Source organism: Antechinus flavipes, chromosome 2, assembly GCF_016432865.1.
Source record: "Antechinus flavipes isolate AdamAnt ecotype Samford, QLD, Australia chromosome 2, AdamAnt_v2, whole genome shotgun sequence".
NCBI classification, from domain to species: Eukaryota; Metazoa; Chordata; class Mammalia; order Dasyuromorphia; family Dasyuridae; genus Antechinus; species Antechinus flavipes.
This window is the reverse complement of record NC_067399.1, coordinates 49,636,787-49,660,834: the sequence shown is the minus strand read 5'-3', so window position 1 is coordinate 49,660,834 and position 24,048 is coordinate 49,636,787. Positions and strand designations below refer to the sequence as shown.

General features: G+C 43.5%; 1 protein-coding gene across 1 annotated transcript in view; it reads left to right on the top strand.

Moving 5' to 3' along the window:
- The first annotated feature begins 1,465 nt into the window (after positions 1-1,465).
- The window catches only part of CPNE7 (copine 7), a 42,592-nt gene continuing 20,009 nt past the window's right edge, over positions 1,466-24,048 (top strand). Inside the window, exons 1-5 of the mRNA XM_051974762.1 lie at positions 1,466-2,849; positions 16,358-16,540; positions 17,532-17,606; positions 20,088-20,162; positions 20,478-20,561. Of these exons, the coding sequence (XP_051830722.1) occupies positions 2,676-2,849; positions 16,358-16,540; positions 17,532-17,606; positions 20,088-20,162; positions 20,478-20,561 (591 nt within the window). The 5' untranslated portion in view covers positions 1,466-2,675. The remainder of the gene's footprint in view (positions 2,850-16,357; positions 16,541-17,531; positions 17,607-20,087; positions 20,163-20,477; positions 20,562-24,048) is intronic.

The window sequence follows — 24,048 nt, the reverse complement described above, 5'->3', positions numbered from 1 at the left end:
GCTCTTGCATTTCCTTACTTCCTGCAATTTAGAACTAGCACCCTTTGGGTTAGGGTTGGGGAATGTCAAAAACTGGATGGAATAATTAAGAGTTCTCTGTTGGAGGCATTTCTGTTCTCAAGAGACAAGGACACTAGATATGACAGCCTTGCAAACTTCTGTCTATGATTTCCTTTACTTTGTTACATTGTTACAGGTGTAGGAATCATCTTAGTCTCCCACATCCACTTTGGCCACAGACTCTTCTTCCAAGGGCCCAATAAACAACTGCTGAGTCACTAAGATGTCCTTGAATTTCCCCCTTTTTTTTCTTTCCTTCTCTTCTGTCTCAACCCACAAATGCACCCTAGTTTGCCGTTGGCTCCTGCTTCAGGTTTTCCCCTATTTTCCTCCCTTCCTGAGGTGACATGGCTCCTGCCCAGGTCTATGTTCTATTTTTAGTTGAAATAGTCAAGGCAAAATGAACCGGGAGGTGATTTCCCGCCTCCTCCTTCTTGCTCCTTTTGATGTCTCTGTTGGGATGGTGTGAAACTACTCTGGGCTCAGAGAATTATCTTCCCCAAGGGAAAGATTGCCACCTCTCCCGTGGCAACAAAATCAGATTCCTCTTCTTCCAGGCTGCAGGGGACAGGACAGGAAGAACATTAAAGGCCCTGGCAGGGAAGTGGATCTTAGGCAGAAAACTGTGGTCTTCCTACTTAAATGCTTCAGGAGTTCCTGAGTTCTCAGCCTGTGCCTCTTTCTTTTTGAGAATGAGCCCAGGAGCCAAGCTGAACGCATCCAGAATACAGGGGGAAATAGGAGGCTGAGCCAGAGGAAGGAGGCTCAGCTTCTTCACACATACCTCCACTCTAAGAACTTCAGAAACATGACATCTCTCTCTAGGATGGGTCTAAGCGCCTAGGGGGTATAGGGAGGGACAAGGCCGCTCTTTCTTCATATTAAAAGTCGTCCCAAAGCACTTGATTTTGAGGTGCCCTAGACACAGACTGCTTTGCTTTCTGCCTGGATCAGAGGCAGGTAGTGAGAGAAAGGAGTCCTGGTACCTCCCAGCCCCTCTGTATGCCTTTGCAGACCCGGACCGGGCGCTGCCGCCAGTTTACTTGGGTAGCTGTCCCTGCTGAAGAACTGGTGCCTCAGAGGGAGGGAGATGGGCCTTCTCTGGGCTGGCACTGCTCCCGGTGGATCTACTTCAGACAGGCCCTGCTACAGGGCAGCCGTGGAGACAATAGGCATTCTCTCCGAGGACATCTGGAAAGGAGGCTGCCTTTTCCTCCATCCCTGACACCCCCTCCCACCCTTTGCGAGGCTCCTAGGACTAAGCCGGCCCGGGAGGCACCAAGAGAGGCGCACAAGCTACCTGTGGGAATGTCAGTCTTGCTACGACCCAGCAGAATGATGTCTGCGCCCTGGGCCAAAGGAGTCCTTGCCACCTAAACTGGGAGCGGGGAGGTGGGGTGGGGCTCTTTTTCTGGCCCTCGGAGTCGGGGGCGCGGGTCGCTCCCTGAGCGGAACTAAGCTGACCAACCAGGCGGAGGCTGCAGCGACCTCTTTCCCGCAATCCCCGCGGCAGCGGCGGTACCGGCGGAGGGGGAGGGAGAAGAGGAAGAGACAGAGAGAGAGGGACGGAGAGAGGGAAAGAGGGAGAGAAGGAGGGGCCCTGCCCGCCAGCCAATGCGCCGGGCGCTGCTGCCCGTCGAGCCACGTGTGCCCGCCGCCCCGGGTGGGTATGAATGGGAAGTCGGGGCCGCGCCTAGGGACTGGCCACCATTTCCCCCGACGCAGAGGCAGAGAGAAGGGGGAGCAGCTCCGAGTCCCTCATCCCTCCCTCAGTCCCTCCGGAGAATTGTTCTCCCAATCCTCCACCGTCCTACTCTCACCCCTTCGCCTTTCCTCGCCTTTCGCCAGCCCCGGCCCCCTCTGTCCAGTTGCGCCCCGCCGGCTGGAAGCAGGCGCCTCCCTCGGTGGCGAGTCCGGGGAGCTGCGGGGCCAGCGGCAGCGGGCTGGTTAGCTGCTTGCCCTCCATCCCACCTGCCCGGAGCTGGCCCGGGCACTGCGTGGTGCTGCTCCCGCTGCCAACTTCGCGCCCGACCGGGGCCCCAAGCCGGCGAGGAGGTTCGGATTCTCCTGCAGCTTTCTCTCCCACTTTGAAGATCCGCTCTCTGGGGAGAAGGGGTCTTCTTTTAGCCCCTACTCCGAGCCCCTAGCAGCTGGGGCGCCGGCTCCGCGCCCCTAGGGAGGGGACAGAGAGGACTCAAAGCAGAGCCAGCCAGAGAAGCCGACTCTGGACTACCCAGGGCACTGCTTCATTTCCCAATGAACCATCTTCCCTAGACCCTCTCTTTTTCCCAGGGGAAATCTAGTCCCTACCATCCCACCCCCTGCCTGGGGCTTCAGAGAACGGCCCTATCCCAGCCCCCAGCCGCGGAGCTGGAAGGGTCCTGGGGGGCGGGATATACGGAAAGGACAAAGAGGTGGCAAGCTTTTTTTTAGGGGGAGCGATACCCAGCCTGAACCTGCAGGACCCAGGGAAGCCGTCGAAATCTCCAATTTCTCCAAACGCTCCTTGCTTGAACCTCCCTCCCACCCCCATCCCCATTCCGTGCCCCCTCATTTCCTTTAAGCCAGTCTACTTGCGAACTCCCAGGGAGAGCCAGGTGCCGGCCAGAGCGAAGATGAACCCAGGCTCCGAGCAGGGAGCCCCGGCCGCTCTGGGGGTGGTCACCGCCACCTGCGTCTCCAAGGTGGAGCTCCGACTCAGCTGCCGGCATCTGCTGGACCGCGACCCGCTCAACAAGTCAGACCCCAGCGTGGTGTTGCTAATGCAGTCCCAGGGCCAGTGGGTGGAGGTAGGAGGCGGCGGTGGCGGCGGCTGCGGGAGAGAGACAGATTGGGAGAAGGAGAGGGAGCGGTGCGCTAGGCGGAGGACTCGGGTGGGCTCGGGCCGGGAGTGGGAAATGTGGCCCAGCTCAGGACCAACCTGGGGGTGGGCAGCGGCGGGCACGGGGAGTTAAGGGGCGCTCAGCGGTCCCCTCGAATGCAGAGGTCAGGGCTCTTATAAGGACTACTGAGCAGCCCTTCCCCGGAGGGGTCAGGTCCACTCTATTCGCTGCGAGGAGGCCAGCGGAAGAGTCCCTGCACACTCTCCCCTTCTGTGCCCCTTGGCTCGGGAACAGTAACAGGTTGCTTGCTAGGGGACTGTTTGGTTCCCTCTAGGTACCCTAGTGGAAATGCTGCGCCCCTCCTCCCCATCCTGCCAGTGATGCTGCACCCAGCTTAGAAGCTAGAGGAGGGACTGAAATCGGAGTGTGTTTGTTTTTTTGGGGGGAGGGGGTGAAGAATGAAGGGACACACCTCCATTTTTGTTTACGGCGCCGGGAGGTGGCAGAGTGCCGCCTGGGGCCCTGGGCCCTCTCTATTGGAGAATTAATTATTGATGTGGGGGTGGAGAGAAAAGGTGCCTAGGAGTTGGTGCGCCTTAGAGAGGCTGGTCTGGTGGTCTGGGGATGAGGAGTGTATGTGTGTGGGGGTGAGTCTGCCCGGGATGGAGGAGAGTGGTTAGCTTTTCCTGCTTAGAGCCACCTTCCTCATTTCATTCCCAGTCTTCTCAGAGCTTTGGTGACTTTTTCAATTTTCCAGTTGCTCGATTTTCCACCAGCTCGGGGCTGCTGGTTCGGAGGGGATGACCACAGCCACGAGCCCTTTCCAGCCCTTGCACCCATCCAGGGTGTGGCCAATCTCCGGGTCCTCCTCCTGCTGGACACTGTGTCCATACTGCCCACGGAGGCTCCTGGCTCGGGTTCTAAGCAATGTAGCCCCGGCTGTGGCGCCAGTAATTGGTTTTGTGGCCAATGAAGGGACCCCAGGACTGTTCAGATGCCTGGGACAGAACTGATCCTTGGCAGATGACAGCAATCGGGGTCCCTGTGCCCCACTGATCTCAGGATAATATTTTCTTGACCTCCCTGAGGCTAAGGGCACCACATTGAAACTAGACTGGAAGCTTTAGGCCCTTGAAAATCCCTTTCCTGGAGGACCAAGATGAGTGGGAGAGGATGAGGGTTTATTTAATGAAATTTCGATTCTGATGCTTTAGAAATCCGGGCTCTGGGGAATATAATTTTTTTTTAAGGAGGGAATCAAACCTGTCTGGGACAAAGAGAGATGTGTTTGGGGCAGCCTGGCTTTGGGTATGAGAAATTCTTGGTGGAGTTGCCAAAAGTCTGTGTGGAAAACGGCACTCTCCGGGTCTCCTTGCTCTACCCTCCCTTTAGGCCACCAGGACGAAGAATCTCATTTCTTCCCAATGGAGGGGATGAGGGAAAAGGAAGGTGGCCAGCTTGGCTTTTTCACTGGATTTTGTATGCAGTGAAAGAAGAGGAAGCAAGAGAAGTAAAGGCAGAGTTTAAATTGGGTCTAGGGAAGAGGGCAAAGATCTTTTAGAACCAGTTCAGTTCAGGGCAAGTAATGTTTTCTAAACTACTTGAATTAGCTATGACTTGACCGTTCCAACCACAGGAGAATTAACCAGCAGCCCTACAGTTACTTTCTGTTCCTGGCTGAGGGAGAAACAAGAGGCTGTGAGGTTGTAAGGTAAAGTGGCCCTGTGGAAAGACCACCCCATGGTGGATTCCAAACTCAATTTATCTATGTGTAATCTTGAGGAAATCTAAATTTGCTTTTCCTCTTTAAGACTTTGGTTACCTTGTAAATAAAAGGAGGGAATTCAATCTGATGACCTCTAACTTCCAGCTCTGACATTCTAAGTTTAGTTAATTACCCAGACTCCTCTAGATTGGGCTTCTCAGCATTGGTTCTGTTAAACGGCACTGTTTAGGAGATCCAAATTGTGCTGCTCTATTGTGGGAGCTAGTGTTGTAGTTGGGGTGGGGAGGAATGATGAAGGGACAGGTGGGGGGAGAGACAGGCAGTACCAGGGAGAGCATGATGGAATACACCTACTGGGCTCTTCTTCCCTCTCCAGAGCCTGAATTTCCGGCTTTGTTCTGGAAAGCCCAGATGTTCAAGTCTCTGAGGCACTCGATTTCCTTGACCTTCCGCCTAAGCAGAGATCCTTCCACAGTTCAGAAGCAAACGAGTGCCTTTGGGGCATCTGGCTCTTTCTCCTGAGCCCCTCCCTGGGCTGTGGGCTGCACTGCAGGCTTTGTGGACCTTGGGGATCTGCCCCCAGACGAGGGGTGTCTGAGCCAAAAGCCCAGGAGCCGCCAGTCAGGTCTGCTAATGGCTCGGCCGAGCTAATGGGCTGCGGTTTGCCTAACTGCTCCTCTCCATCCATCCATCCATCCATCCATCCACTGCCTCCTTCCTCATCCCCTCTTGTGACTTGGATGGGGCGGGATCTCGAGGGCTGAGACAGAGTTGGGAAGAAGCTGCGGAGAAGAAAAGGACTGATTAGAAGAACCGCCTCCAAGCAGGAAAAAGGAAGCTTGGGCAGGAGAGTTGCTGGGGAGACACGGGCGGGCCTGAGAGCCCACTGCATCAGTACTAGGCGTGGGCATGAATCTGGAAGGGATGGGGTACAGCCTAGGCCCAGCAGTCCTGAGGAAAGGCGCCTCGGTCTATTCCCAGGCTACTGTCTTGGGAGCCCCAACAGTGCCGTCTGTTTGTTCTGTATAGCTTCGACAGCCCCTGGGAGTTGATTTCTGCGCATAGAGAAGGACCAAAAAGAAAACCAGCAGAAACTTATTGAGGCAAAGGGGAGTGTAGGGAATGGGAAAGGGAAGCACACAAATATGACTGAACCTCACCTCCCGATTACCCCCAGGAGCTCTTCAGAGGGACCAAAGTGCCCCAAGGGGAGGTTGTGCCTTTTAGGTCTTAGAAAATGAGAGGGATCTCCAAAGGCTGTGGAGATTTTAGCTGATTGTAGCAAAGCTGGGGAAATAGCTAATTCTTCAGTAGAGTAGGGCAGGGATAGCTCCAGATGTTTGGAATCACTCCTGGCTCATGGAGTGAGGTTTCTTTCCTACCCTTATTCCTCATCATTAACAGTATTCATTCTAATTGATCTGCGTCTCTGTTTAGGTGAGAACTTTCCTGTAAATAGGGGAACTGGTGTTCCCCATCCTCTTTCTGAGCTTAGGTGGAGTAAATTTAAATCTTCCTCAAGGTGGAATTGGCCAGAAGAGTAGTAGGTCACCTTTTCAGAAGGATGTGCTGGCTCCAGGGAGGCCTTTCCCCACCAATATCTACCTGCCACACACCTGCTTTTGATTTTCTTAATTAAAATTTGTGATGCACTGTTTTCACTAAGGAGGGCTGCACCCAGTTTCTGATCTCAACTGTGCCATTAACTGACTTTAGTGAATCAGTATAAGCCTTAGGGACTAGTTTCCTCGTCTGTAAAAGGGGAACTTTGAACTGTGTGTATATATACACACATATATGTATAGCTCTTTCCAATATACATACAGTTCTTTCCAATTCTGTTTTCTGTAATTCATCTTTTTAAGTTAAACATCACTCTCCTCTTAAAAAAGTGAACCCCTTCTGAAGGTTGCCACATTCTGTCCAGATGAGCAGAAAGTGATGGAGTTTATCAGTTATCTTGGCTTGAGGGGATCTGGCAATAGCAGAGATCGCAAGCCTGAGTGGCTGAGATGGGAACAAAGGGACCCAAGTAGGATGAACCTTGGTGGGGAGGTTTGGCAGCTGCTCCACTTTGCCTGGTTGGCTGGGAGCCCGTCGTGGGAGAAAAGGGCTGATGTGTTGCAGCGGAAAGCTCACTTGTTCAATACTTTGGTTATCATGGAACCTGGGTTTGAATTCCAGTTGTATCAGGTTTGGCGAGTCTGTTCCCTCTTGAGGCCTTAATTTATTCCTCTGAATAATGGCTAGGTTAGGCTAGATTAGGGATTCTTCACCTGGAATCCATATAATGCCAGCAGGTCTATTTGGACAGCTATCAGAAGGGTCTGTGAATTTGGATGGGAAAATGGATATCTTTATTTCAATATAATTATTTCCTTTGTAATCCTATGTATTTTATTTTATGCATTTGATACCATAAGAAGGTATCAATAGGCGTCAGTGAATGTCAGAAGGTCCAGGATACCAAAAATAACCCCTGTTCTTCAGTCAAGATTTATATTGGCAGTAGAGTAAAGGGAACTGAGCTGGGGTTCTTCCAAACTAAGGCCCTGAACCTTCAGATACCCTTTACTCCACTTGGGTCCCCTGCCACTGGAAGTCAGCATCCTCACTTAGAGTGATTTATTTAGGATTGTAGATAATAGAACTGAAAAGGCCCCTAGAAATAATCAGGATCAATCCTTTCATCTTACAAGTAAAGAAACTGAGGCACAGAAGAAGGGGAAGGGTTTGGGGAAAACCACTGCATTTGAAGGCAAGATAGTTGGATTAAAATCTTAGCTATCCATGTTTCTGGGTACACTATTCTTTCTTTCTGGATGGTTAAAAAAATACATCTTTATTTTCACTAATTTCACTCAAATTGAAGTTTAGCATTTCCTTTGATTATTTAAAAATTATATATATAAAGAGGAGGGAGAGAGACAGTGACAGAGACAAAGCAAAAGAGGGAGAGAGAGGGATAGAAGAAGGGAGAGAGGGAGATGGAAAGGAAGAGGTAAAGGAAGAGAGAGAAACAGATGGAGGGAAGAAGGGGAAGAGGAGTCAGAGAGATAGAGACAGAGACAGAGACAGAAATGCAGAGAGGGACAAAGACAGAGAGAGGGGGCCAGAGGGAGGAAGGAAAAGGAAGGGGGGGCGCAGAAAGAGGGAGGGAAAGAGATAGAGAAGACACCATGACAGATAGACAAAAAATTAAGACCCTTCTGGATTAAGTCATCTTTAAGGTTCTGGCTGGTTCTATATCCTATAATTTATCTAACATCATCCAAGGGAATTAGTGACATCTAGAGAACTAGATGTAGGTATCTTGTCAGTCAGTAGCCTCCCTGTAGCATCATGCTGCTTAAAGGAAAAATACTTGATATTCAGAGGAAAGATCTAAGACCTCCTCTCTAGATCTCCCTCCCTACTCACTCCAGCCTTTACTGCTCAGAGGAAAGCAAACCTATTGCTATCTCTATATTCTGTGTGGTGGGGAGGATTGTGTTGTTGTTGTTGTAGTTTAGTTGTTTCAGTTATTTCTGACTCTTTGTGATCCAATTTGGAGTTTTCTTGGCAAAGATAATGAAGTGATCTGCTGTTTCCTTCTCTAGCTCATTTGACAGATGAGGAAACTGAGGCAAATCGGGTGAAATAACTTGCCAGCATCACAGAGCTAGTGAGTATCTAAAACAGGATTTGAACTCACGAACATGAGTCTTCTCGATTCGTAGCCAGGTACTCTGTTCACTGCAATTCAGAAATTATGATGTAATAACCTCAAACCTTCATCAGAAGAATTTGAATTGCCCTTAAAGTTACCTGTCGCTTTCTTACTGAGACTGATTCCTAGTACTTGAATCCCACTCTCTAGAGGTCAGGAACCCCTAAGCTTGCAATCACTTAGAGGAGGTATAAATTCCACTTTTCCTCTTTCCCTTGCCCAATTCCATCCATCTTGAATTTAAGCAAAGATAATGATCTTCAAGGACAAAAATTTAATTTCAGAAGTAATATACATGAGATTACAGTAATTAAAAATGGGACTAAAGAAATCTACCAGGATCTATTGCAAATTAACTTAGCTTCACATTTAGCTCCATGCAGTCCCTGCCCATATCCAGGCAGTCCAGATCTGCCATAGGCCTTAGCTCTGAACTATCTACCTTAGTACAAGGCTGGCCACCTACCTGTCTCTCCTTTTCTATTTCTGTTCAGCTAGAAAATGGGGCAGGAAGGCTGGCTTCCACCATCTGGGGAAGTGACAAGGAGCAGTCTTCTTTTCACCCTTACTTTTCAAGCTGTAGCATGATAGGTCTAAAGGTGTTTTCTATATTTCAAGTTCTTGGGAATGCTTGGGGTGAAACGATTTATTCCAGAAGAACCCACTAAGATGAGTCTTCAGCCTCCTTCCCTCCCTTTTTCCATGTTTCCTTCTCTCTCTCTCTCTCTCTCTCTCTCTCTCTCTCTCTCTCTCTCTCTCTCTCTCTCTCTCTCTCTCTCTCTCTCTTTCTCTTTCTCTCTCTTCTCTTCCTCCTCCTCCCTTCTTCCTCCCCTTCCTCCCCATCTCTCTGCTTTCTGTCTCTCTCTCTCCCTCTCCCCTACCTCTAAGGAGGGCTTAATGCTCCTGATGCTGGATATATTTACATACGTGAAAAGGGTTGGACCACAATACAATCATTCTTAGAACTTGCGATAGTTCTCATGGTTAGCATTTCTTGGGACAATGCAGGCATTCTTGGGTCCTGTGGGAACATCCATTGCCTCAAGTTTCTTTTGGGAGGTTGTGGCTGCCTGCAGGGCACAGAACCAGAGGGGAACAGGAGTATAGTGCTTGTCAGTGACTTGTGAACATGCGAAGGATAAGAGGACCTAAATTCCTTTGTGACTATCTGGTGCTGGTCCAAGCAATCCATTTTGCCTGAGGGTGATAAATCCTGAGCAAAAGATTATTGTTATACCAAGCTTAGAACATAGCCTGCTTGCTGGGTGTTAGCTTTAGGAAACAGGTTAACTCCAAAATGTTTTGACAATAAATGTATCTTCCACCCTCCTATACACACACACACACACACAAAATTCCTTGAGGACAAGAATTGTTGGTTTTTATCTTTGAACTCCCAGGGCTAGCAAAAGAATGATCAAATGAGATCATAGATTAAATGAGATAATTTGTAAAGCACTTAACAGTATCTGTAACACGGTGGGAACTTAAATATTTATGCCATACTGTTCTTAGAATTGTTGAATAGGGGCAGCTAAGGGGTGCAGTGCATAGAGAACCAGCCCTGAAGTCAGGAGGACCTGAGTTCAAATCTAAACTCAGATACTTAACATTTCCTAGCTGTGTGACCCTAGGTTAGTCACTTAACTCCAATTGCCACAGCAGGGGTGGGGGGTTGGGGGTGGGGAGAAAGTTTGAATAAATGTGGGACTGAACTGACAAGGGGGATTTAACATGAATTTGGTTTTAGGGATTTTTCCCTCTTAAATTATAATTTGCATTATGAGATGCTGAGGCAGGAAGTGTGGACACATGCTTGTTGATTATCATATACACACACAAATATGCAGAATTTAAGGGCAAATATGATAAGGGGAATAAGAGAAATCTAGACAAAGTGCTCTAGGAAGAATTGAGAAAGAGAATCCTTTTTTGGTGATGGTAGAGCCAAAACAGCTTAGTGGTGAGAGTGTCTCAGAAATTAGCGTATCTGAGGTCCAGTTCATCACTCACACATATGGACTGTGTAATCCTGATCAAATCACTGAAGTTTCCAATGTTCTAGTCAAATCTTAAGAGGTATATGTTACAGAGAAGATGCCAATTTACATTGGTGGAGGGATCTTCTTAAATCAGGAATATCCTGTACTCTTGAAATCAGAGGTCCAGCACTAATGCATTGTTGGTGGAGTTGTGAACGAATCCAACCATTCTGGAGGGCAATCTGGAATTATGCCCAAAAAATTATCAAATTGTACATACCCTTTGATCCAACAGTGTTTCTATTGGGCTTATATCCCAAAGAAATACTAAAGAAGGGAAAGGGACCTGTATGTGCCAAAATGTTTGTAGCAGCCCTGTTTGTAGTGGCTAGAAATTGGAAAATGAATGGATGCCCATCAATTAGAGAATGGTTGGGTAAATTGTGGCATATGAATGTTATGGAATATTATTGTTCTGTAAGAAATGACCAGCAAGATGAATACAGAGAGGACTGGCGAGACTTACATGAATTGATGCTAAGTGAAATGAGCAGAATCAGGAGATCATTATACACTTCAACAATGATATTGTATGAGGACATATTTTGATGGAAGTGGATTTCTTTGAAAAAGAGATTTAACTGAGATTCAATTGATAAATGATGGACAGAAGCAGCTACACCCAAAGAAAGAACACTGGGAAACGAATGTGAACTATCTGCATTTTTGTTTTTCTTCCCAGGTTATTTTTACCTTCTGAATCCAATTCTCCGTGCAACAAGAGAACTGTTCAGTTCTGCAAACATATATCGTATCTAGGATATACTGTAACATATCTAACATATATAGGACTGCTTGCCATCTGGGGGAGGGGGTGGAGGGAGGGAGGGGAAAAATTGGAACAGAAATGAGTGCAAGGGATAATGTTGTAAAAAAAAATTACCCTGGCATGGATTCTGTCAATATAAAGTTATTATTAAATAAAATAAAATAAAATATTAAAAAAAAGAAACCAGAGGTCCAGGACCTAGGTAGATCTGAACTGGATCTTGAAGAAACCAAAGGGGACTCAAGAGGCAATAAGGAGGGAGGAGTATGATTCAGCTGGACTCGCCTTCTGTTTGGGAGATGGAGAATAAGTAATGATCTGTTTGGTTGAAATAGAGATATGCAGGACAGGAATAATGTGAAACAAGGCTGGAGAGGTCAATGGAGATGGAGTTTCTGCACCAGCTTTCTCTTGAAATCCAGGATAAAGACTTTCTATTTATCCTACAAACAAGAGAGAGCCAGTGAAGGCTGTTGAGCAAGGGAGCAAAATGATTAGTTCTTCACATTAGGAGATGTATTTTTCAGCTGTTTAAGAAGTCTAGGGAAGGGAGACTAATACAGCAGTCCAGGACAGAGATGTTCTGGTCCTGTCTCAGCCAGGTTGGTACCCAGGAAGGACAGTCCCTCTTTGAGTGAGTTTGGTGTCTTTAAGTCAATCCTTCTCAATTTAGGTTCCTTAGAGTGAACTGTTCAGTTAAGAAAGGCATTCTCTCTTTTTTCCTCTTCAGGATCCCTAGAGTGGACTCTCCTTTGCTTCTTCCTTCCTTTCTCATCTCTACCACATTCCATTTAGGAGCAAATTTATTGGACTTTTTTTTAGAGGCAAGCTGTCCAGAGTGGAGCTCCCAGGCTTGGGGTTTATTAGCAGTTCCTCCTTCCTGAAAACTATGAAGCTTTAGAGAGATTTGCATCAGATCGTTTTTTCCCCATGTTTTCCAGAAAGAGCCAAATGAAAGTGGATGATTTAAGGCCATATCCAGTGCCAAGCTCTAGTGGCTGCTCTGCCAGTGTTTGGAGAGGAGGGTTAGAGTTGTTCCCTTTGTAGATACTGCTAGAAATGGCTGCAGCTGAAAGATTTTGGAGCTGAAAAGTCCCTTGAAGGTCAAAGTTAGCACCTTCAGGTGTGTGGAGGTTGGCTTGGGTCCAGTCTGTGGTCCTTAAAAGCTTTTACTTCAGTATCATCCCTACAAATGATGTGGTAGGAGAGTCTCTGCTAAGTTCTTTTGTGCCCACCACTCTGCCTCCAATGGTTTCATTCAACTGGCACTTTTAAGCCCTGGCCAAATGCCTCATTGTGTTAGGCTCTAAAAATACAAAGTAAAACAAACTAGTCTCCCACTCCCCTCAAAACTAACCAAACCACAAACAAATCAAAACCCTGAAACAGTCCCTGCCCTCTAGGAATTTATATTCTAATTCTATCTTATTCTGAGCATGGAAGCTTAATGCTAGGGCATCTTTAGGGAAGGGAGTAGCAGGAAGAGATGAGTGAGAGGTCCCAATTTAATTCCCAGGACTTGTGCTGAGCTGATGGCAACCAGAACTGGGGAAGTCTTTCATCTTCTCAGACAGAAGAGGAGAAAGAAGGATACTGGCCCAGAGTTGGGGGCTGCCGATGAAGAGTTTAATCCTGATTTCTGTTGACTCTAGAAGCTGGGGCTTGGGAGGTGCAGGTTTGGGGAACTCAGAAGTGGGGAGGGAAGGAAGGAAAGAGAGGGATGGGGGGCTTTGCTTTACTCCCCACCTGTGGAAAACATTCTCAAATAGAATGACTTCATTTTATCTCCTTAACATCTCTGTGAAATAAACCCAAACCAGCTTGATATCAGGACAAGTCAGGGGGATTTAATAATGTTGAGTCTAGTCTGACTCTTCATGACCTTATTTGGGGTTCCTTTGGCAAAGATACTGTAATGATTTGCCATTTTCTTCTCTAGCTTATTTGAAGGATGAGAAAACTAAGGCCCATGGGGTTAAGTGAGCTGCCCAGGTCACACAGTTTTAAAAAAATTTTTTTTTATAATAACTTTTTATTGACAGAACCCATGCCAGGGTAATTTTTTTTTACACCATTATCCCTTGCACTCGCTTCTGTTTCGATTTTTCCCCTCCCTCCCTTTTCTCCCTCCCCTAGATGGCAAGCAGTCCTATATATGTTAAATATGTTGCAATATATCCTAGATACAATATATGTGTGCAGAACCAGACAGTTCTTTTGTTGCACAGGGAGAAATGGATTCAGAAGGTAAAAATAACCCGGGAAGAAAAACAAAAATGCAAATAGTTTACATTCATTTCCCAGTGTTCTTTCTTTGAGTGTAGCTGCTTCTGTCCATCATTTATCAATTGAAACTCAGTTAGGTCTCTTTGTCAAAGAAATCCACTTCCATCAGAATACATCCTCATACAGTATCTTTGTTGAAGTATATAATGATCTCTTGGTTCTGCTCATTTCACTCAGCATCAGTTCATGTAAGTCTTTCCAAGCCTCTCTGTATTTATCCTGCTGGTCATTTCTTACAGAACAATAATATTCTTTTTTTAAATAACTTTTTATTGACAGAATCCATGCCAGAGTAATTTTTTACAGCATTATCCCTTGCATTCATTTCTGTTCCGATTTTTCCCCTCCCTCCCTCCACCCCCTCCCCCAGAAGGCAAGCAGTCCTTTATATGTTGAATAGGTTACAGTATATCCTAGATACAATATATGTGTGCAGAACCGAACAGTTCTCTTGTTGCACAGGGAGAATTGGATTCAGAAGATATAAATAACCCCGGAATAAAAAACAAACATGCAAACAGTTTATATTCATTTCCCAGTGTTCTTTCTTTGGGTGTAGCTGCTTCTGTCCATCATTGGTCAATTGAAACTTCTTTATCGAAGAGATCCACTTCCATCAGAATATATCCTCATACAGTATCGTTGTTGAGGTATATAATGATCTCCTGGTTCTGCTCATTTCACTTACCATCAGTTCATGTAAGTCTCACCAGTCCTCTCTGTATTCATCCTGCTGGTCATTCCTCACAGAACAATAATATTCCATAACCAGATCAATAATATTCTATAACATTCATATACCACAATTTACCCAGCCATTCTCCAATTGATGGGCATCCATTCAATTTCCAATTTCTAGCCACTACAAACAGGGCTGCCACAAACATTTTGGCACATACAGGTCCCTTTCCCTTCTTTAGTATCTCTTTGGGATATAAGCCCAGAAGTAACACTGCTGGATCAAAGTGTATGCACAATTTGATAACTTTTTGGGCACAATTCTAGATTGCTCTCCAGAATGGTTGGATTCGTTCACAACTCCACTGCATCCCCTCCAACAATCATCATTATTTTTTCCTGTCATCTTAGCCAATCTGACAGATGTGTAGTGGTATCTCAGTGTTGTCTTAATTTGCATTTCTCTGATCAATAATGATTCGGAACACTTTCATATGAGTGGAAATAGTTTCAATTTCATCATCTCATAATTGTCTGTTCATATCCTTTGACCATTTATCAATTGGAGAATGGCTTGATTTCTTACAAATTTGAGTCAATTCTCTATATATTTTGGAAATGAGGCCTTTTTCAGAACCTTTAACTGTGAAGATGTTTTCCCAGTTTGTTGCTTCCCTTCTAATCTTGTTTGCATTAGTTTTGTTTGTACAAAGGCTTTTTAATTTGACATAATCAAAATTTTCTATTTTGTGATCAGTAATGGTCTCTAGTTCATCTTTGGTCACACATTTCTTTCTCTTCCACAAGTCTGAGAGATAAACTATCCTATGTTCCTCTAATTTATTTATAATCTCGTTCTTTATGCCTAGATCATGGACCTATTTTGATCTTATCTTGGTATATAGTATATGGTATATTAAGTGTGGGTCCATGCCTAATTTCTGCCATACTAATTTCCAGTTATTCCAGCAGTTTTTATCAAATAATGAATTCTTATCCCAAAAGTTAGGATCTTTGGGTTTGTCAAACACCAGATTGCTATAGTTGACTATTCTGTCTTAGGTCACACAGCTTTTAAGTGTCTGAGGCCATATTTGAATTCAGGCCCTTCTCACTCCAGGGCCAATCCTGTCTTTACTGAGTCCGAAAACTTCCCTTTCAATATGTTAGCCAAGCGCAGCTAACAACTACAATAGGTAGTTTCTATTACACTTTAAGGCAGTGGTTCTCAAACTTTTGTTTTCAGTATCTTTATCCTATTAAAAATTATTAAGGATCTCTCCAAAGCATTTTTGTTTATCTGGATTATATTTATAGACATTTACCATATTGGAAATAAAAACTATTTTTGAATTTATAGACCCTCTAAAAGGGTTTCAGAGATCCCCAGGATTCTCTAGATCATACTTTGAGAACCACTGCTTTTAGGTTTGTAAAGTGACTTACAAATGTTTAATCTCATTTGGTCTTCACAGTGTTAGAAGTAGGTGGTATGATTATTTTCATTTTACATGTGAAGAAACTGAGGCTGGGAGAGGTTAAATGATTTATACATTTATAATTTGTATAATTATATATAACATAACACACTATAATTATACATTATCATTATGCTACATTATTATTATTAATATACAATATTATTATTATTACAGTGCAATACATTATAATATAATAACTATATATAATATAACACATGTATATATATACATTTATATGCCTGGCTTTATACACTGAGAAAGTGTCCAAGCTGAGAGTTGAACTTGTGTTCTTCAGACTCCAAAGTTCAACATTCTTCTCATTGTCTAGCTTGTAAATTAAGTATCAGAGTTAGGCCTGTGAGAAGGAGAGTGTTGTAAGAGGAAAGACTTTGATTTGGCCAGATTTCTTGGGTTCATTTGGATTCTGGGCCCCTATGACTTTCAATGAGCCCTTTTCTTTGGGCCTTGATTTGTCCATGTAAAATCTGTAAAATCTCTAAGGTTCCTTCCTGTTCCAAATCCTATGAGCATGATTCTTATGAGCCCAGGTGGAGTAACTTCTCTCTTTCCTTATGAATAGCCCCTGTTAATACTTCTCTTTCCTCCAACTTAGAAGATACTGAGTCTGCTCATGTTCCTGCAGAAAAGAAATGAGGGTCAAGGAAAAGAAAAACCTGGTCCAGCCATCAGGAGACCCCTTTGGGGGACTGCCTGCCATTGGAGGAGGGCCCTGGGACTTGCAGAAAAAGGCTGGCCCTGCTCCAATGTGTTCTGCTGCTTCTAGGTGGACAGGACGGAGGTTATCAAGAGCAGCCTGCATCCAGTGTTCTCCAAGGTCTTCACCCTGGACTACTACTTTGAGGAAGTGCAGAAGCTTCGCTTTGAGGCCTATGACATTCATGGACATTGCAGCATTGGTTCCCAGGACGATGACTTCCTGGGAGGCATGGAGTGCACTCTGGGGCAGGTAGCCACCTCCCCTCCCTGGATTCTGGGAGCAGACTAAGGGTGGTAATGCTGAATAGAGGGAGAGAAGGGGCCATCAGGATCACCAAAGGGATGGTGGGAATATCCCCGCTCTAGCCAAAAGGCAGAGGGATGCTCAAGAGGCAGAAGAGAGCTCCTGTGGAGAGCCAAGTCTTATAGCTGTTGCCCCAGACATAAAAGTTATATCCTGTCCTGTCTGGGATGTTGTGAGCTAAATGACTGGATTTGAGGGACTTCTTACCTCTTCTTGGCTTGGAATCCATATCCCCAAGGCTTATACCTTGACAGCATCTGCAGTCTCTGCTTGAAATTTCCTCCTTGGGGTTATCAGGTTAGGAAGTGCCTGGGGAAATGTAAAATTTCTGTTTTGGAGAGAGAACTCCTTGAGGTGCTTTATCACCTCTTCACCCCCCATCCTTGAGGGTAAAGCTACAAGTGTGGATGGATCAGCCCCAGGGGTGGTGGATGAAATCAGCCTAAAACAAAGTCTCTACTCAAGAGGCACTTAGAGCCTAATTGGAGAGAGAAGTACAACGGTAAACCTAATAGAATTAGATTCACATGACAGCTATTTCCAAGAATTTAAAAGGCTCTTATATGGAAGGGGGATTTGATTTGTTCTGTTTGGCTTCAGAAGGGAGCAATGGGGGAGCGGAAATTGTGCAACGAAGATTTCAGCTGGATTGGTTGGCTTCTTAACCACTGGAGCTGTCCAAAAGCCTATGAGCTGTTTGAGATGTGTTCCCCATCACAAGAGTCTTAGGCAGAGGCTAGATGCTTGGTTGCTTCTCTGGGGGATGCTGTAAGGGGATGTGCATTGAATGACATGACCCAGAAGGCTCTATCCATCTCTGAGATTCTGTGGGGTCCTGATATTATAACATTGTAAGTTATAGAGATAAGAGAATTAGAAAGTAGAGCAGGGTAATCTGGTTTCTCTCCACCAATGGGATTCTTCCTCCTCTCTGTAGATTGTGGCCCAAAAGAAGATGACCAGAGCCCTGCTCCTTAAAAATGGCAAGCATGCTGGCAAATCCACTATTACGGTATGGGTACCTTATGCTCTCTTGCCCTTTTTTGCATTTTCTTCCTCTACCCCTCACCATCTGCTTCTCCACAAAAGTTCCGAGGTTGAAGCATCCTCTCTGGGAATTGCCAACTCCATCTATCACCCATCTTTCCTTGAGATCTTCGTTTGGAGACCCAGGAGATTGTACCCAATAGAAACATGCCCTTATTTATTATCATTAATATTATTAATTATTCTACTTCTGGAGATGCATTGTGCATAATGGATAGTGCCTCTTGTATCTCTTTCTCTCCCACTCCTCTCAACTGAGAACTTTGCCTCATTCTTTCCCAGAACAAATTGAAGCCATTCACTGATGATCCCTCTTCTCTCCTCTTTCTCATTTCCCAACACTCAAATGCTTTCTGCCACCTTTTCTTTCACCCTTGTCTCACATAATGGAGTGCTTATCCTTCTTACCAAGGCTAACCCCACTACTTGTTCAAGAAATCCTATTCCATTCCATCTCCTCCAATACACTGTCCCTTCTGTTGTCCTCACTGTGTGACTTACTTTCAATCTATCTTTACTGGCTCATTTCCCACTGCCTATAAATATGCCCAAGCCTCCCCCATCTTGGAAAAACTGTCTTTTTATTAGTTTATTTTTTAGTTTAGTTTGTTATTTAATTAGTATTCTATATCTCTCCTGCCTTTTGTGGCTGAATTCCTTGAAAAGGCTGACTACAATAGATAACTATTTTTTTCTAAGGGTTTTCAGGACACTACTCTCTCATTGTCTTCTAACTATCTCACTGCTGCTTCTCATTCTCCTTTGCTAGAGGAGATCTAGCATCTCCTCATCCAGGTAATGTCCACTAAATGGTGGGTGTCCCACAGGGTTTGGTCTTGATCTCTCCTATATATTCTTCTCTCTCCATATTACTTCTCTTAGTGATCTCACCAGCTTTAATTGTCTGTAGGCTGACAATTCTCATATTTACCTATTCTGCCCCAGTTTCTCTGCTGATCTACATGGCTTTGATTGCCTTTCAGATATTTTGAAAAGGATGTCTGATACACAGCTTAAACTCAACATCTAGAACCAAATTTTTTGGTTTTTTTTTTTAAAAAAGCTTTTTATTTTCAAAACATATGCAAGGATAATTTTTCTACATTGACCCTTGCATAGCCTTGTGTTGCAAATTTTCCTCCCCTTTCCCCCACCCCCTCCTCTAGATGGCAAGCAATCATTATATATCATACCTGTTAAAATGTATGTTGAATACAATATGTCTAAACATATTTATGCAATTCTTTTGCTGCACAAGAAAAATCAGATCAAAAATGAAAGAAAATGAGTAAGAAAACAAAATGCCAGCAAACAACAACAAAAAGAGTGAGAATATTATGTTGTGATCCACACTTAGTAGAACCAAATTTGTAATCTTTCCCTTTAAACCTTCCCCTTTCCTCCACCTTCCCTATTACTGTAGAAGGCAATACCATCTTCCCAGCCCTTTCTGCTCATAATCTAGATGTCATCTTTGATTCCTCAATATTTTTCACCTTGTCCCCCACCCCATTCAGTTTGTTGCCAAGTACTCTGCAACATCCCTCTTCTCTATAACTCTATTGCACACCTTTATCCCCTCATTTCTAGACTATTTCAGTAGCCTTTTGGTGAATCTAACTGTCTTCCTCAAGTCTCTTTCCACTCCAATCCATCCTCCATTCAGCCACCAAAGTGATTTTTCCTAAGTTAAGGTCCAACTATGTCACCCCGGTGATAGACATCCAGCTTAGTGAGATGTACCCAAAGCCTTTGAGAGAGCAGATCATCTTCATTCTGAGATGAGACAACTGAATAAGATCTAACATCAGTGGAATGTGATTCATTAATAATTAATAACCATCATGAGGACAACCCCTTGCATTAATAATAATCACATTTATATAAAGCTTTAAGGATTACAAAGCACTTTAAATACATTACCTCATTTGATCCTCATAACAATTGAACTAGGTGCCACAGTGAAAAAAATGGGAGTTTAGAATTGCTTGTCTTTCCCATGATCACATGGCTCAAAAATGTTAAAGGGGAATCTCCAAATCCAGGCTCTCTCCACTTGTTCTTGATGTGTATTTGCATAGTTAATTACATTCTCATTTGACTCTTACAATATTCTTCAAATTAAACAAAGATAAAAATAGGGTCAGAGAGGTGAAGAAAATTCCCTATAGTCATACAGCTACTTATCAACAGAGCTGGTCTGACTCCCAATGAACAGTATTCCCTCTACCATCCTAGCCAGTGTCTGGAGGCTTCTCCCAATAATGCACCATTTACTTGCTTTTTTATGATTGTGGGACCCGGTTGGTTTGGCTGAGCTTTGTAGAAAGTCTACCCCTATAGTTCTCTAAAGGCAAATCCATAAATCAGGAAAATCAATGAGAAGATCTGGAATTTCTCTTTTAGCATAGAGCCTTATAATCTAGAACATTCTCATCCTCCCCAGGTGATAGCAGAGGAAATCTCTGGGAATAATGGTTATGTGGAACTCTCCTTCCGGGCCAAGAAACTTGATGACAAGGTAAGTGAAAAGGAGCAGAAATTCCTTCAGGGCTGGTTCTCAAGTAGCTCCAAAAGGACTAAGAATTCAGCCATAGGTCCCTGTCAAAAATTACTGCTTTTAATTTTTTTCCCTAAGCTGCTGCTTTTTAATTTAATTTTCTTTTAAGCCACCAGTTTTAAAAATAGAAAACCTGGTGTTATTCTTTTCGATTTTTCCAAATAGCACAAATTGAAGCTCATAAAGATTAAATGAATTGTCTCCTGAATATTTCCACTGCAAATATCTCCTCCTAAAACTGGGGAATTAACTGTATTTTTCTTCTCCTATTACCAGGATCTCTTTAGTAAATCAGATCCTTTCCTGGAGATCTACCGGATCAATGATGATCAGAGTGAGCAGCTGGTATACAGGACCGAGGTGAGCTATATGGAATCATTGTCTAGAATAATGGTGATGAAATATTTGGGGGACACCTGGGCTAGAGGAAATATATGGCCACAGAAACCACATACATGTAATTTTATTTCCCTGGAACATGAACATGTCAACTCATGGATAAGGAATGCAAACAGAAATGAAATTTGTAAAGGTGGTTGGGGTCTAAATATTTATAAGGTGCCTACTAAGTGTCAAATACTATGGTAAGTAGTTTTAACAAATATTATCTCATTTAATCACCACAATCCTTTGAAGTAGGAGCTATTATTATGCCATTTGATAGTTGAGGAAACTGAGGCAAACAGATTTGCCCAAGTTCACACAGCTAGTATCTAAGGGCCAGTGCTGGGTCACTGGTTGCCTCTTGGGGAATGAGGATCGAAAAGAGAGCTGGAGTAGCTGTCAATAATTTTTTTTTTTTTTGTGAGAAGAAGATACTCTGAGCTTACCAGAGGAAATAATAGTCCATAGTTATATTGTTCATTGCATATACAGAGCATAAACGTTTACAAAGGCATTGTTTCCTTCCACCAATTTTGCTGAGATAGGATCAGTGCAAATAGCATTATTTTCTAATTCATAGAGCAGCTGTAGAGAGGCTAGGTGATTGGTCACCTAGAATCTCCATGGTCATCCATTCAAATATCCTACTAAAACAGGAATTTCTTCAAGAAGAAATATTGGCTTACAAGTGGGCAAATTGCTTCTATGGAATGACTTCCAGTGATAAGGAATTCATTTCATCATGGCAGCTCATTGGATAGTTCTAATTGTTGGGAAGTTTTCTTAACATTACATTTAAACATAAGGTTTATAGTTCTACTGGAAAGTGTAGCCATGAGATGGTACCAGAAAGACTTGGATTCAAGTTTCCCTTCTGACACACATTGGATATGATAGCCTGGGCAAGTCACTTAACCTCTAAGCATTCTTGGTACCTCTTTAAAGCTATATATTGCCAAGGAAGTGCTGATCTGTATTGGTAAGAAGGCTCCTGATCTAGGAATTCCATGGATCAGTGAAATCACAAGCTTATTCCCCAAGTAATTCTCCTATAATTGTGTTATATGTAGTACCAGAAAATAGGAAATAACCTAGAAAATTGGGGAATGGCCACAAATGGTACCCAGATGCAGTGCAGTACCATAAGGAGAGTACATTTTAAGGCTGGAAGGCACCAGAGAGACAATCCAGTTCAACCTCCTTAGGTTATGAAGGAGGAAACTGGCACCCAGTTTCACCAGAAAGAATACAAATCATATGTAGATTAATGCAAAGCAAAGTAGGAAAACTTTATACACACTGACTAAAACTATATTGTCTATGTATGTGTATATATGGGCCACCCATTCACATGAAAGCATAATTCTAATTGTTGGAAAGTTTTTTTTTACATCACATTTAAACATAATGTTTATAATTCTACTGGAGAATGCAATCATGAGGTAGTAGATGGTACCAGAAAGACTTGGATTGGTGTCCCAAAAATTTTAGTGCAGTTTTAAGCTTGAATAACTTAAAAATAACAAGAAACTCGAGTTAATTAAGATTTTGGGGATAACATATATATGTGTGTGTGTGTGTGTGTGTGTGTGCGTGTGCGTGTGCGTGCAGTATATAGAGTAACAGGCCTAAGGTCAGAAAGATTCATCTTCCTGAGTTTGAGCATGACTTCAGGCACTTATAAGCTGTATGAAAGTGAGCATATCATTTAACCTTGTTTGCCTCAGTTTCCTCATCTGTCAAATGAGCTGGAGAAGGAAATGTCAAACTATCCAGTATCTTTGCCAAAGAAAACTCCAAAAGGGGTCACAAAGAATTGGATGTGACCGAAATGATGGAATAAAAAAATGCATTTTAGCATAGTTTCAGGCATATAGTAAGTACTTAACAAATGTTTCTTGATGTCCATATTCACATATTTTGAATCTGCACATTATAGTAATTATGGCATGGTACAATATAATGCAAAAGAAGATTTTTAGTGTTAATGATTGATAAGATGAAATTGATATAAGTATATATATATTTATTATAAGCTCATCAACATATACACACAAAAGGAAATGATGGTATACTCACTCTACTAGATTATAAAATGAAGCAACAATTTTTTAAAAGTAATATGGGTTTTATTTTTTTTTTTTTAGTTTCCAGGATGCCTTTTATTTTAACAAATTTTCCCTTCATGTAACCTCTGCCCATTGAACCAGAGTTTGTCACCAAAAAAAAAAAAAAAGAAAAACCTTTACGCAACACTGATAGTCACTGTGTCTGAGATAGATTTCATATCTGTGGTCCCTCACTTCCCTGAGGGGAGGACCATATATTTCATTTTCTATTCTCTTGGATTAAGATTGGTCATTATAATTAGTTTGGATCCAATTGCCTTTTTATGCTGTTTTGGTTTATGTTATTTCTAGTATGTGTATTGTTCTCCTGATTCTATTTGCTAAACTCTAAGAGCTAAGTTAAGAGATAAGACATAGATTTTGTGTCAGATGAAGTGAAATGTTTTTACTGGGTTAATACACAGTATCACTCACAGGAAATCACCTCCTTTTTTTGCCCAAGCATTTGCTTGGGCTTGGGATCAGAATTTACCCCTTAACCACAGGTGGGATGAAAGAAAAGTTTTGATTGGCAGAGAAAGGCAAAGAGGTGGGTCTAGGAGCAAGGTCAAAGTCTGGAAACTGAGAGAGGAGGAGGGGCCACGCTTAATACAGGATACTGAAGACTCGGTGCTCAGATATCAGAACCTGTTTTCATTCTCCATCCTTTGGACTTTAAATCCAGAGCTGAAAAGTGATCTTCTAGCACTCACTGAAGATCTCCAGTAATGTGGGACCTGATACAACTCCTTGTATTTGGGGACAGCTGTTATTGTCAAGAAGATCTTTGTTTTTGTTATTGTTGAGAAAATTCATTTCCCTGCCCCCCTTTTCTGCAGAAATGTACTCAGGAGTATTCTGGGATTGAAACATAGCTTATGCCGAGACATTTGATGTGTTCATTGTTTTTGTTTTTTACTGATTTCTTTCTCTTTAAAAAGAGACGGGGGATGGCTTGATGTATAGGGTAGGGATATGTTTGGAAATGAAGGTGATATGAAAACAAAAGCTATCAAAAATATTAACATTTCCCCCTTCTCTTCCTTTCTATTTTGTCAAGGTTGGGATTAATATCCTGGTTCAGACACTTATTAGTTCCATGACCTTAGAGAAGTAACTTCTCTCTCTGGGCCTCCTTTTGTTCTTCTGCCAAAAAGATTAGACTAGATAATCTAGGAAGCCCTGTAGTGCTCTGACAAGATGAGACTGAAGCCTTAGGACTCAACTCTAGTGGAAAGACAAAGGTTATTCCCAGAAGAGGGTCCTCTCCTTGGTCGGATACAGATGTTATGTCTCAGGGTTGGGGGTAGGGACCTTGATGAGGTCAAAGAGAAAAGTAATTCAATAACTGGTCT